The 15,274-nt window shown below is 41.2% G+C and overlaps 1 protein-coding gene across 1 annotated transcript; it reads left to right on the top strand.

Moving 5' to 3' along the window:
- Positions 1 to 425: 425 nt before the first annotated feature.
- Positions 426 to 12,986, top strand: patl2 (PAT1 homolog 2). The gene is made up of 19 exons (XM_017686327.2): positions 426 to 513; positions 2,086 to 2,239; positions 3,799 to 4,049; positions 4,690 to 4,755; positions 5,377 to 5,430; positions 5,826 to 5,936; positions 7,560 to 7,637; positions 8,086 to 8,231; positions 8,339 to 8,413; positions 8,494 to 8,617; positions 8,865 to 8,985; positions 9,059 to 9,153; positions 9,247 to 9,300; positions 10,030 to 10,172; positions 10,266 to 10,422; positions 10,782 to 10,922; positions 11,567 to 11,664; positions 12,632 to 12,772; positions 12,916 to 12,986. Exons 1-19 carry the CDS (start codon positions 493 to 495, stop codon positions 12,947 to 12,949), a joined length of 2,064 nt encoding a protein of 687 aa, XP_017541816.2. The 5' UTR covers positions 426 to 492; the 3' UTR covers positions 12,950 to 12,986.
- The last annotated feature ends 2,288 nt before the right edge of the window (positions 12,987 to 15,274 follow it).

The raw sequence follows: 15,274 nt of genomic DNA, 5'->3' as shown, positions 1-15,274 counted from the left end.
TAGAGGTGGACGTCTGGTTCCTATCACCACCACTGTGAACAATTCTGACTCATTAAGTTTCTCTTAAACCTGAGCATTTCACACCAAACAACTCTGAATGAGTGTGTTAACATCTTAACCATATAATTATGTGGAACTTTGAAAAATTGGTGGGGTTCCCCTTTAAACGTCCCACTGCCTCATTTCTGTGTTACCCTTGAAAATGATTCAGCCTCTTTGTTTAGTTAAGTACACACGGTCGGTTTGAGACACGCCCACTAAAAAACGAAGATACACATCTATATACGTCTATAAAGATAGGCATGTTTTAATATTACAGTTTTTAACTCATCCCTGCAGAGTGAAGAGCAGGTGAGACCCTGAGACCCGCCCCTCCAGGTGGGGGCATTTAAAGACGCTAAAGAGCGCCACCACATGACTTATGGAAAGTTTGGCGGTCGGTTAGTTTGGCAACGACACGACCTCACGAACCAAAAACAATATCTCGGTTAGATGAGCGACTCCGAGCATCCCGTAAGTAAGCTTGGGCTCTGATAGTGATGCTGATGTTGGTGAGTAAAAGGGAAAAACGCAGGGGTCAAATCCTGAGTCACTTCGGTTCGGCTCAGTTTACTGATTCTTTGTACTTTATCGGCTTTTTTTTTTGTTTTTATATAACGATTTAGTGATACTACTGACAAGCATTTGGAAGAATTAGTGATTATTAAATAGTTCCGGTTTTTAAATTAACTTCCAACGGTCGTTGATGGTTAAGCGCGCAATGCATCGAGGGAATTGTAGTTTTCTTGGCTACGCCCCTGCTCTAACAGCGTTGAGTTGGCTAAACGTTTGAAACTACAAAAGTTGGATGTTGTGACTGGTCCTACCGAGCATGCATATATCATTCTTATAGCGTGGTAACTTGGTGCTTCAAATGTTTTGTTTTTCACATTAATTCAGTACAAACTCGACTGGTTTATGGCGTTTTGGGAGCCTAAACCTCCCCAATATTCTTTTAATTCTGGTAACGTTTTCTGAGCCATAGTATCCTATACGTTTCGATGCTAGCAGCATTTTCTGATTTGTGGCGATCTCGGCTATTAAAATATCCTACCTGTGGTTTTAATGCTAGAACTTCCTGATGGGGGGGACTTTAGGCCGAGGTGTCAGCACCGTGCAGCTCTCTTACTGCCCTGTTGTGGCTCCACAGCTGAATTAAATTGGTAGATAATAATAAAACAATCCTCCTTTACAGTAAAATAAAGCTCTGCTGATCGTTCAACACAGTTTAACAGTAAATGGTCTTAAACGCTGGAGTTAACATAGAACTGCTGATTCACCCTTTAACCCTGAAGATCAGCACAGACTGCTGGTCACCATAGCAACAAAGATGACAGTCTCGCCAAGATAGTAGCTGACAAAGCAATAAAGAGAGAGAGAGGTTTAAGATGAACATCGATAATTTGGAGACGAATGGACTTGTTTACGTTTATAATCACTCCAGCTGGTTTTCTGATGCGTTTAATTTGCAACAAGAAACGGACAAACGCTAAAGTCTGTCAGCTTCTTATTCGAATGTTCGCGTTCCGCCTTAAATCTGCAGTAGTTCCATTTGTGGAAAGGGGGAAAATTCGGACAAAAAGCTGACTTGAGCCTCGTAAAGAGTGAATCGTTGATGTTCCACAAGAAACTATTCTACTCTTGAGGGAAAGCTTCCTGCCAGAGATGTGAGAAAAGCAGCTATAGCAGAGCAAAGTCTGCATGTTCATCTGATTTGTTTTAGCCTATTTTGGCACATTAGCACATACTGAGACATATTTACAGCCAAGATGATAAAATGGACAAATGTTGTGGCTCACAAGGTGGTTTGATTTTTGTAGAAAGGACAAAATGGCTCTTAATTTTTGGGCTGCCGAACCCTGATGTAGTCTATGAATATGCGCTATGGTAGGACATTTTGACAAGCTAACAGTTAGAATACCGGCATTTATTCAACATATTTTTACAAAGATGGTCAATGCTGAATATGAACTTGAAGTTTAAATATTATTTGTGTTAAATTTTACAGTTAAGCACAGTTATGAGGTGCGTTCCTCCTTTTTCTAGGAGGAAAAGGAGAACTCCACTGCTGGTCCTGCCTGGCCTGAAAATGGCAGCCAGTGGAGCGATGAAGGAGAGATGGAGGAATCCGGACTCCTTCAGGACATGGTGGAAGAGGATGAGGAGATTGACCTCTACAACGAGGAAACCTTTGGTTTAGGTTAAGTAGCATAGTCTGCTCTCCAGTGCTGCAGTTCACTCCTGGGTTGGGTTGTCTTTTTAACCCTGTAGATTTGGGTTATCCCTATAAATTTGGGTATCGCATCTCTTAAAGGGAAACTTGGGGCCAATATAAGACATTGAATCATCGCTACATCTGTTGTAAACGTGCCTCCTCACATCCAACAAATGTGCTGCAGCAGTCTCTAGCGTGAGGCTTTCTGCTTTAAAGACTGAGGGGGAAAAACACCTGATGATGCATCTGGAAGGTGGGAGGTACCTTTGGGAAAACAATAAGCACTTTGGGGTGGATACTGGAGGGTGGGCATTTCAAAGTGTTCAATCAGTTCATTATTCAATCATTTATTAGTCTCAGCATCAGTGCTTATGCTAGTAGTCAGGACGTCTTTGACTTTGACCATCCCGTTGGTTGTATGATGTAATTCTGTAATGCTGCTGGGTATTGTACTGAGAGAATGTTGGTGGGCTTAAACACCGCAATGCAGGAATATTACAAAGCATGACCGACACATTAAGGCCCAATCCCGTTTACCCCTACCACCCCCCCCCCCCCCCCTTTTTTTTTTTTGTCACCTTAACCCCTTTTGAGCTGAGGTAGTGGTTGAAATCTGGCCTTAGGAAGTCGGGGGGGAGGAGACAAAACTAGGCCTGTCTGCAGTTATTTATCGTCATGCAATTAATCCACCCTTAATTCTTCAGTGATATGAAGCTGAAGTCAGATATTCACCAGATTCTCATTCAAATTTTCCCGTTCCACCTTATATAGAGCAGCAGTTACGTTCTGGCACTTCAAGTGTTCAGGCATTAAACTAAGATAATAGTAGTTGTAATTTTTTAATGGAGAAAATTCAGATTTATGGGTTTCTTTGGTCTCTTGTGCTTCATCTTGCTGGATTTTTTTTTTTTTTTTTTTTTTTTTTTTTTTTCTCGTAACATTCTGTTTGGAGGGCCATGTAGCCCCAACACTTCACCCCACCTCTCTATCTCAAGAATCAGGACAGCCTAACCCTAGATGTGAATGTGCAAAATGGAGGGCTAAGGGCTCAGTGGGAGGGGTGAAATGTAATTGGGCTAAAATTCAAGTTTCATGCCTGTCCAATGATGTCTACATCTATAGAAATTAATTGTGGTATATAAAGTGTTTTCACTGCCCTACCCTCTCAACACTACATGATTGCCCAAATCTCACCTCAGACTCCAGAATCAGTCCAGGATATTCAGGCTCCCATTAACTGATTTGAAATGGGACAGATTTGCTACGTCACCAATTCTTTCCTCTGGCTTGAAAAATGGAACATGCTTTAGTAACGGTTGGCACTTTGAGACGTGAGTGTTTTCAAAGTGTTTACTCTCTGATGGCTTCCTGGTCTGTTCAATGATGGCCCAAATTTCCTGACACACTGGGATCTACAGGCACAGAAAACCTGACATGGTTAAAAATCCAAAATTTGCTTTGCTTTGCTTTGCCTAATCTGGGGGAGTATGTAATCACCAGTTTAGGCAAAACTTGACCAACTTCAGTGAATGTGTCTTTATCAGACCTTAGTGCTGAGGATCTTCATGCAGACCCTGTAGATCTTCTGTTTGTTGATGGCAACCAGCCCCCAACACCACCATCCTCACCACCGCCGTCCCAGAGACAGCCTTCTCCTCCCAGGCCTAAACCTCAAATCCAGCCTCAGGCTCCTGCAGTCCACTTTAAGGCTGCGAGCCGCAGGGAGAGGCCTCAGAGGCAGCTGTTTGATGACCCAGCCGTGATGAGGACAGTGGAGGGTCCTCCCAGTCTGAAGGTTTGGCTCCCCCAACCAGCATTTCCTTCAAGCATTTCTTTGATATATAAATGGTGTTGCACAGTGCACTGAAGGTTTAATGATATTTTCCCCAATCAGTACTGTAATAAATAACTTGGTGCAATAACTCTGTGGGACACTAATTTAAATAATTTAACTGCTTTATAGTAGATGTTTCATATTTACTATCACATTCACTGCCACTTTACTATATTCATAAGTACTTAAATCTCGTGTATATTTTGCAAATTTATCTTGTTTTAAAAGTGTTTTTAAAGTCTTCTACGCAAATGGCTGCACTGTAACAACTGCAATTTCCCTCTGGGATCAATAAAGGAATCTGAATCTGAAAAACAAGAAGTTTGATTCAGTTGTAAACAGCAAATGATGTAAATATTTTGTATTTTTAATAAATATGGGTAATGGCTCATGTTGTATTTCCAGGTCTTAATTTCGGTTCAGAACTTGTTGAATGAAGTCATGTTTAATTTGATCCCATTTAGCATTTGAAAAGCTTTAATAATTTACGGACGTTCATTAAGTGACAACCATGTTGTGTTGAGTACTGTGATCATACACTTGGTATTGGAGTTCCTTTTTGGTATAATGATATCTGCGCAATTCTTGGTGGTCCTTTCAGAGTTTGGACAGTGCTATTGTGGACTGTGGACGAAGCTCCTACTGGGGTGATCTGAATGCAAATACAGTGAGTTGCTTCTTTTGTCTGGCACGTTTTATTGGAGAGTTGGCAATGCTTGTCCAGTCTAGCCCTACGTGACTGTTTAGCATCCTGTCCACCATCTGTCGTCTTCAGGGTTTCTCATTTTATATGTAGCATTTAAGCACATTTAGCATTCAACATTCACGATCACTGCGTTGTAAGGACAAATTAAGCACTGGTTATGTTATGTGGACAATCTACTCTAAATTCACCTAACAAATTTGGATGCATTTGGTGACTTTTAATATATGGGATTGGCTGCATGTGAAGCTAGCAGTTTGGCTTGGTATGTGCATTTGTACACTAACCAGTGGCTTGGTGATTGGCTAGTTAATGACCATTTGGACGAGATTTGTTTTCCATGGGGTGGTTGGGTCATGTAATTTTACAGCAGGATGTCTGTATTGCGAGTTCAGTTTGGCTACTCTATCCAAACTTTTTGTAAATTCTGTCTTAATTTCCTAATCATAATCCTTAATAGGACTTGACCCATGTGCCTACTGTAAACGCTCCAGAATGGAGGGCTGGAGCTGGGCATCCTAAACACTTGACATATGAGAATTAAATTACTGAAAACATAGATGACCTTTTGTATACTCTCTGCAGTGGATGATGCCATCATACAGTTCACCCAGACGCACGCCAGCATCCATCCTGCAGGTATGACTACTTGCAGCCAGACGCACTCTATAACTCTCTCAAAAAAGTTGGGATGTTGTGCAAAATGTAAATAAAAATATAATCTAATGATGTCCACATTATCTAATGGCACTAAACTTGCATTGCAGACGTCCTGTGGTAAATGTATGGTTTGCTTTTATTTGTACATCATTGCATTCTGCTTTTATTTACATTCTGCACAGCAACTTTTTTTGAAAACAGGAATGTATTTGATGTCTAAAGTTTGTTTCTTCAGTTTTATGTTGGAGCTAAATGAGGCTATTGAGACAATGATGCATTAACCTTAAAATGGACATAGATTGACAGTAGTAGAAGCTATTTTGAGGCCTGAATCTTGTCTGTTTTGGCTGGTTGCCCGTTTCTCTTCCTGACAGGACCAAGCCATTGTGGGAGTGATTGACAAGTCAACACGAGGTAGAATGCAATATGGTTCTCCTAACCTGAGATCTCCGCTTCATCCAGTGGACCAGAGGAGGCTTCCTAGGGTAGTGCTACTTTTGTTTATGGCAGTATTTCTGCTGCTTTGTATCTGTGTTTCACAAAGAACTTTGCAACATGTGGTCACTCCATGGGAATGCTACTTCATGGATAAGAACTTCTTTTCTAATCCTTTTTTTTTTTTTCTTCCCTTCCTCCTCCCCCCTCTGCAACAGTTACCTTCAGGAGGTGTCTTAATGCTTGCCTCCTCCACTTTCACTTCCAAAGTGTGTTCATCTCTACCATCAATTACAATTTTTGCTGCCCTCTGCTTAGTGGTCCCTCACTTTCTCTACACTTTGTACCCCAAACTGTCTAGACTAGTGTTCAGTTCCAGTCCTGAGTATCCTTCCTTCCAGTCTTCTCTGCCCTCTAGCTGGGTAAAACGAAGCATGATGCGAGTTAGATTAGCTATGTTGATGTTTGTACCAAGGCAGTTGGTGTGTTCTTCACATCTTCAAGCAATCTTTACTCCATTCCTAACCTCAGTGATAAACTTGACCTGAACAAATGGCTGGATTACTTTTCATTTCCTAATTTGCTTGACTCTCACCACTACTCAAGAAACTTGCTCTTGTCTACCGAATGTTGCATACTATATTCCCACCATGAGAGGAACAATGTGCTTCACACCAACCAGTCGAAATACAGGCCTGAGCATGCCAAACCTCCCAATTGTCAGTAACGGAAGTGCTCCACACTGTTCAGGTGAACTGTGTCCTCAGACCTTCTCACCAGTCAGCTGTTACTGACACTTGGCCACTCCATCCTTATTGTAACACTACCAGGTAGAATAAAGACTCCCTCTCTGCAATCTGCAGCCTCAATAGTGGGGTCTGTCAGGGTTAACCTCTTTGTACCATTTCTGTTCTGCTTGTACACAATCGCTGGGATCAGTAAACCACAGGGTTTCTATTGGCCCTGCTATTCTGAATCTTTAATCTACGACCATGTCTTGCTAATGTCCAGACCTTTGCCCATTGGTGTGGAATTGCTCACCCAATACACTAGCCTTGTTCTTGAACGTCCAGGCTTAGATGGCTTCCCTTTTGTCTGTGAGGAGATGCGACCCCTGAGCAGAAAGCGTTCTGTGTTCTCCACATCGATAAGAGTGAATCAGTCATAACTGTGCAATGTGATTTTCATGGGCAGTGAACCTCCAACAGCACAGGGCGTTCGTCGCTGGTTCCACAACAATGGATGATCACTGAAAGAGCCGTGAGTGCGGTAAACCCAACATGGTCAATCAGTATTCAATCAAGTATGGGATGAATTTGACTGGAGTTAATGTCTATACAGTTGGAGGAGGGTCATATTCACCACTTATTTGATTACATAATCAACTTTATGCTCATTTAAACCCTTTAGTCTACTGCATTAAGCTGTAATGACGTACAAGTGAAATAAATAATTTTGAAATCGGAAGAATCTTTTTCAATCACCCTGTATATTGATCTGTTGTTTACTTGCTCAAGAACCATTTTTCAAGTCAACTATTATACTTATTTAACTCAATCGAGTTGGGGGATTTTGTCATTTAGCTAAGGTTTTGGTTAGGTAATGTATTGAAGTTGATGATGGTTCAATTTTTATTTTAATTTAGTAATTTTTTTTTTTTTTTAACCTGGCAGGTACCAGTGTGTCCTTTGTTGCCTAGTAGCCCCTTGCACCCTCAAAGTCCCTTCTCTATGAAGCAACGTTACAATCAGGTGATTCTATATACTGTCACTGCCAGCTTTATTAGAAATGTCTACTATAACTCTGACAAGAGACTGTAGCTCACTTGTTGGGTGATGTTAGGCCATGCTCTAGAGCTTCAATGGTCAGCTTCTGACTACAATTTTTGGGAGGTAGACCACAAAATCTAACACAGTGGCACAGATGTATGTTTAAAACCCCAGCCACGTCACGTGCACTACCATTCCACTGCCACATCAGGATCACCACTGTTGTAGTCCTCCACCAAAATACCAGGTTAGCAGTCCTGTCATCAGAAATTGCACAATGATGAATGGGTGGGGATATAAAGACAGCTAGAGAGTAGAGATTAGTTGTCCACCATAAAGGGCTACAACATGTAACTGTGCACACACATGATGGATAGATGGATGTCTCAATGTTTATTTATTTACTTTTCTTCTCACCCAACCATCCCAGTCGGGAGTTTTCCTTTCACCCACTCCTCCTCGCTTCCATGCCCCCCAGGCACTTGCACCCAAAATGATGCAAGTGAGGTTTGGACCCAACTCCCCAAGGCCCAGCCCTTGTTATAGCCCTTTCTCAGCTCCCATTCAGCGATTCCGGTGAGCTGACCTATTGGACTGCCTTGCAGCTCCAAGTCAAACTACATACATTTTTCCTTAAATCCTTTCTGATGCTGGTCAGGTTGATGGTAATTGTTTTGACTTAGGCTCCCTGTGCTGGCAACACAGTTGCACCCACAGCACAAACGGCTGCTGAGCCAGCGCCCCCATGGCTCTCGAAGGTAGGCTTCTGTTTGGAGAAAGGTACATGGTTCTTGTTGAACAGGACAGCTGTGAAATTGCTGCAGCTGTCGTTTTTCAGGAAGTCAAGGAGCTGGGAACACTACGCTGAGCTAATGTCAGCCAAGGAGAAAGAGTGGATCATCAAACTGCAAATGATGCAGCTACAAAGCGAAAATCCATATCAGGATGACTACTATTACCAGGTACTGTGTTGCTCACCTTTGCTGTTGTCTTAATTGTTCTGCTGGTTTGAGCTGTTGAGTGAATGGCTAGACTTCTTCTCTTGCTTAGTGCCACCTAGTGTACTCAAAGTGTAACCCTTGGCTGCTAGTATGAATTCAGGAACAGAATCACTTTATCAAAAATTATCAACCAGGCCTATAATGTAAAGATGGTTCTAAATGACCTACTCATTGTGTTGAGGCTTAGTGAGGGTGCATTTCTCTACAGGAGTACTATCGTAGAATGGAGGCTAAACTGGCTGAGGAAGAAATGCTGGGAGACCGCTCAAAGAGGGAACCTCCCAAACTCACCACGCCATATGTCACCAAAACTGTATCCTATGCTCCAGGTCTGCCTTCAATATCTCTTTTGAGATGCAAAATTCACTGTTCTGGACTCAAGTAATGTTTGTGGTGTTCCAGTGGTCCATATTGAGGGTTCGCTTGGCCAAGTAGCTGTGTCCACGTGTTACTCCCCACGCCGAGCCATAGATGCTGTCCATGTGCACCCCCCTGAAGTGAGGGCAGCTTCATTGAAAAGATCTTTCCAGGAATGCTCTTATTTGGCTTACTGCATTTTTAATTTTTAATTTTTTTTTTTTGTTAAATAGGAGCAGAAAGACACCAGGCAGCAGAGGTTGGAGGTACTGAACACTATCGAGAAGGTAGTTGGCCATTTTCTGTCAGGGGTGCTGACAATTGCAGAAGCCCAAAAAGGTTTTGTTGCCCCTCTGCTTTTGAAGTCTCAGCATTGGTGTCCTACAGCCCCAACATTGCAGTTCTTAAAGCACATCTTTGCACTGTGTACACTGCATGTTGTTTTTGTAGGCTTATAGTGCAGTGAAACTGAATGAGTACTTCATCCAGGAGCAAGTACTTGTCTTTATGGGTGGTTGAGAAGCTGATTTCTTAAGGTCTGAAGAAGAAAAGGTATTAATTTGTCTTGGTGGGGAAGTTTCATTTGTTGTCATGTGAAGAAACAAAGAAAAATTACCACAAATAACAGTAAATACAGTTGATGTACCCAAATAGAAAAGCCATTTTGTTCCCTCAAAATACGGCCATAAAAGCTTCACATTTCTCTGCGCACACTTGCATTTTAAGCTAGCACTATGGCTACTTGCCCAAAAACAATGTAGGTAATTCTTTACTATTCCAGGTGATGAAGGCAGCAGGCACCACCATCATGTGTCTGCTAAGCACACATGTGCACTCTAAAGAGTTTGCCAAAGTAATGTTAGCTAGCTTGGTTGTTAATGCTAGCTGCTACAGATTTCCACCCCACTGTAGATCTTATGTACCTGAGCTTGGGCACTGCATGGTGTGCCTTCCTACAACTTTTAAGGGTAATCAGTGGTCTCCTACTGTTTATCTTGTTTCCTCTTGCCCCGCAGTGTTTAATGATTTTGTTGGCGGTGGAAGAAGCAGAAAGAACAAAAGAGACCGTGTCTGATGAGGAAGAGAGGAGAAGACTTATGAAGACTGTGCAGAGAGGAGTGGATGAAATCAGTAGTCGGCTACACAGCTCCAGCTCGCTGTAATGCACCTTTCCCTTCCCTAATTTCTTCTAGGTTATGTTCCCATTCTCATGTTTTTTTTTCCTGGTATTGCTTGTGATTCTCATCATCAGGGAATCCATGGATGAGTTTCTGCAGTGTCTCCTAGTTTCAAAAGGAAAGAGGCTGCTGGCCAGACTACTGCCCTTCCTGTCACAGGATGCAGCCCGACACATCCTGACAGTGATCACAACACACTTGCCAGCACTAATGAGCAGAGATGTAGATGAGGTCTTATCCATTTTTTCAAGAATATTTTGGCGAAAAATTTGGCGAGAATTTGCACAGTTTGACAAAACTTGGGAAAAGTTAAAATTGGCAAAGCTGTTGCTAACAAGTAATTGACGTTAACTAGCTACTAATTAGCATTGTGCAAACTGTATGCATGTATCTCAAATAGACTTATGTGGGTTCTGACTCTGACCAATGTGTGAAAATGGATAAAAGTACCTATGAAATTCTGGTTTCAAGATGGTTGCTACTACTGTTTAGCAGGCAACATAGTTTTGCAAAATAAAAAGAGAAATTGACTACCTTTTGGGATAATCATTTTATTGATTACCTTGAATATGGGATGTATTCCCTCGTAGGCACTTCCTGTTCTGTACCCACCTCTCCGTACTGTGATCAGCACGCTCGCCTTCACCCAGCTGGTTGCTGTTCTCCAAGAATTTACCTCTTCCTTGCCCGACTCCAAAGACTCGCGCCTGACATTGGCTTGCCAAAACAAGGTCCGACACATCCTGCTTTTAGGCCTGGTTTCCTGGCCATGTTAAGCCTAAACATGAACAAAGGTGTTATGAAAATTGTTTTTATGTCAGTGGTTCCCAATCATGGTCCTAGAGTACCCAGGGTGTTGATGTTCACCACTGGACTTGAGGGTTGGTGTCTAGCATGAGTAATTTCCCTACTCCAGGGCTGCCCAAACCTGGTTGTGAAGGTGTACAACCCTGCAGAGTTCTTAATTACCTCTGATGCAGTTCATGAGGCATTGTAGGGACATCTGAATTGGATTTGAGCTCTCCAGGGTGGTAGTTTCCAGGACTAGGATTGGGCAACCCTGCTCTAGCACCCACTGAACCTGGCAATCAAGAGAAGCTGAAATGGCAGTTTCAGAGCAGGGCAAATTGCCAAACTATGCTAGACAGTGGCCCTCGAGGACTGGACTCCCTGGACTCACTTGGTTTAGTATTTTTCCTGCACCAACACCAGAAGGGCTTGAGTTAGTTGGAGCTGTTTAGTTGAAGTGAATGTTAGATTCCTAAATATGCACTGGGGGACTCTGGAACTGGACTTGGGCTTAATGTGGATCTGGAGAAACTTTTGATATAGTACAGAAGCATGTAAACACCCAAATATCTCTTCTGGTCTGTAGTTTGGTCTATCTCTGCTATATGCATTGCTGTCGCAAGGGGAAAGGCTTCTGACTTCAGACGTTCCCATGGAGCCCAGCATCGGCGACTTCGAGACCTGGTATTGCTTTGTGCGTTTCCATAAATGGGCTAAATGGGTGACAAACAAGAAACCAGTTACCTTTTTGGTAATGTTAATTTCCTAGCTGACTTGGGACAGTTATTCAGTAGCCGAGACACATGATGTACTTGGAACCTTAGTTTGCCCCAAAAAGACTGTGTGCAAAAGTCAGAGACCATCCCTCACTTAAATGGCCATCAAGTACAAATACATGTGTTTTTTTTTTTTTTTTTTTTTTTTTTAGTTCTCAGGAGATTAGACTTGTGAATATAGATCAGATGAAGGGAGGGGTAAAATCAACAGTTGAGTTGGAATGAAAAACTGGAGTTTAAAATGAATTAAGAGCTGGAGAAAATGTGGCTCCTAACCACCACCTGGAAGAGCTGGTAGGCACCAAACCGGTCCCCATCAGATAAACGGCACTGAAAGTTTTCATCTTTGAGAGAGAGGAGAAAATCAAGCCGCTTCAGATCTGAAAACATCCACAGGCGTTTGTTCGTCCTTCCACTGTGAGAAGACGACTCGGTGCTTTGAGTGTGTAGCTGATCAAGAAGAACCTCACTGAGAAAAGGAGACGGACACATCAAACGAAGAAGCTGAACAATGGACTGACCACCCCAGAGTCCAGACCTCAACACCACTGAATGTTTGATTACTTCAGAAAATGACCAACCAACTTTGGAGGTGTGGGGAAAAATATCCCTGCAGCTGTAATGATGGCTAAATACCGAATGTGGAATCTTTAGTTGCTGGGAATCTTGTAATTAATGTAAATTATTTATTTTTTGTCCTATGCTGAAAAAAAACAATAGTTTATACCTGATGCCTGTTTTGACTGGAGATTAAATAAAGGGTCTCTGGCTTTTGCACAGTCATGTACAGTTTTCCAAAATAGATTTTGAAGTTTCTTTTGGCCAAATTGTTGCTTTAATTTCTCCAATCTCTCTTTGCCATGCCTCCCTATAAGGACGGACACAGTTTTCCACGTCGCCAGTCAGCTCTCCCGGACATCCCTGGTGGAGCCTCTCTTCCTCCCTTCCAACCTGCTCACGCTGTTTTGCCGATACTTGGACAAACGCACTGTCCAGCAACTGAAGAACAACATGGAGTAAGTTGATGTTGGTCATGTTGAGAACAGGCATGTCCAGTTTCTCCCTCATTGGGTAAATGTGATGGTTGTTGATTTTATGAAGTTCTTTTTAATTTTTGTAAACTTGTCACCCTTACTTGCTTTCTTGCTCTCTTCTACAGGTCTTCTGCAGGCCATCTGGCTGTAGGCTCATGAGGGTACTGTCCCCTCAGTTTCTACCCTTCCCCCCCCCCCCCTTTTTGTTTTGTATATCTTTTTTTTTTTTTTTAGTTTTATTGATCAGTCCCATTCATTTGTACAAAATCCCACCACACTCTAAGCACCCTCTATCTGCTTATTTTAAGGTTAGACTTGTTGGCAGTGTTTATAGCCACCACCACATGGCGCTACATGATCAGCTACGCATTTTCTTACCCAGCATGAATAAATTATGCTGAATTCAGACCTGAGGGTGGAGTATATTGGGATTGATTTTCACTGTATTTGGGGGTTTTTCATGAAATCTGTATATCTACATTGTCATTAAGAGAAGTTGATTTCTTTATTGGAAAAGAATTTCAATATCTGTATTTTTGTAATGTGAATTTACAGCACTGTATGCTAATTTTTATTTATTGTATCTTTATTTAAGCACTTGATTCATATTTAATTCTGGCACTGTTGTATAGCATTAGCAAAACCAAAAAAAATGAATAAATGCAATTCCAAAAAATGGACCTCTAGCCTTAGTTCATTCAATCTAATGGACATTGTTTACACACAGGCTAGATGATTGACTCTCCTGTTGTCCTATGTTTGTTCTCACTTTTTGTGGTAGAAAGTCCTATAACTGGAGTTCAGATGCAGTATTAAAATATTTTACTGTTCAGAAAACTATTGGATTTATTCTTCAGGGTGTAATTTGCTTTGTCCATCTGAATTTGTGACCAACTCATAAGGCAATTTATTCAGTAACTGCATGAAATAATGTACAGTTTTATTTATTTTTCAAACATTTCCCTCAACTTAACAAAATGCTTTATGATCAAACACATTACTAAATGCTTACAATTTATTGCTGGAAGCCAAAAATCTCAGACACTTATTTTATAAAAGTAATGTTTACAGCGCAGATCACTGAAGAGACGCGGTCTGTTTATAGTTTATAGCCCAGATTTAGGGAAAAATGGGTTGACTTTCAGTAGAAAAACAAACTGAGTTCAGCTTCTTTTATTATAAGGGTTTAAAATGACATGACGCCTAGCTTATGAAATATGAACGTTATGAAGAATGATGGTGCGTTTTGGAGCAACCGGTGGTCTCAAGGAGTTGAGGTTTAAAAAAAAAAATGTGTATATATCAAATGAATTTACAATAGTCATTCACTTTGGATTTGCTCAGGAGTGCCCTCTAGTGTTTGGAAAAAACTGAAGACCATTAAACTAAATGTCTTATTAAGTGACAGCCTTACTAGGCTGTCGGATACTTTGAGTATGTAGTGCCAGGGAGTGTTGACTAGGCTGGTGTCCAGTGGCTTTGCTGGGCCTCCGACCACTGGCTTAAATTATCCATTTGCATCCACTGCAGATGCAAAAATTAGATGAAGGAATAGCTCTTGTATGTAAGGTCTAAATAGATGCCTGTTTTATTCCACTGTAATAATATGAAAAGCCCTCATAACATCAAGTGCAGAAATCTAACCATATGAAATAACAGGCTTAGATGTTTATTAAAAGGCCCATATTCAATATTTAAGTCATTCACCTTTTTCCTTGAGGTCCACTTATGTCTGTGTGGTGTCATGTACCAAAAAGTCAAAATTCATTTCTACAGCTTTTCTTTTTCAGCTTTTTACATTCATTTCTAGCTTTCCCTTACTATTTAACCGGCTGTTGTTACCATGCCTTTGACTGATTATATGAAAATGAGCTCTGTTCTGATTGGCTGCCCTGTGTTGTGCCTCATTCAAAAGTTTAAAATGTCCCTTATGGATTTCAGTGAATGGGTGGGGCTAAACTGCTGTAGATCACTGATACAGTGAATTCAATGCTGTTTTTGCAGCTTAGTTTCCATATATGGACTGGAAAGTAAATGGGAAGATTTGAAACTTTTCAGTGTGTACATATATCATTTGATTATTAATTAATAAAATGGGTCTATTTTAAGTTATTTTGCCATTTTTTTTCTTTATTTCTGTCTTTTTTTTTTTTTTTTTTTTTTGCATGATTGTCACAGTTTGGTGTATGGGTGGGTCTCAACACACTTGTGCCTAGGGGCTATGTGGGATTATGATCCCATGATGGGAACATATTTATTGTTTATATTTTCTGTCTTTCAGGTGATTAAAATGCCTCTTGGCAGTTTAATAAGAACATAATTAGAAGCTTTAGATGTTTTCATTCTTTGTGCTTTGTGCCAGATTCATTGTTAGACTGGTTGCTTTTATTTATACAACCGTCATCTGGGTTAATTTTAACAATATTTCAGTTTGATGTTGTGAGGTAGCACCACCTAGAGACATGGAGTCCAACAGTACAGTGT

This window comes from Pygocentrus nattereri, chromosome 13 (genome assembly GCF_015220715.1).
Source record: "Pygocentrus nattereri isolate fPygNat1 chromosome 13, fPygNat1.pri, whole genome shotgun sequence".
NCBI lineage: Eukaryota > Metazoa > Chordata > Actinopteri > Characiformes > Serrasalmidae > Pygocentrus > Pygocentrus nattereri.
This window is presented reverse-complemented; position numbering and strand designations above follow the sequence as displayed.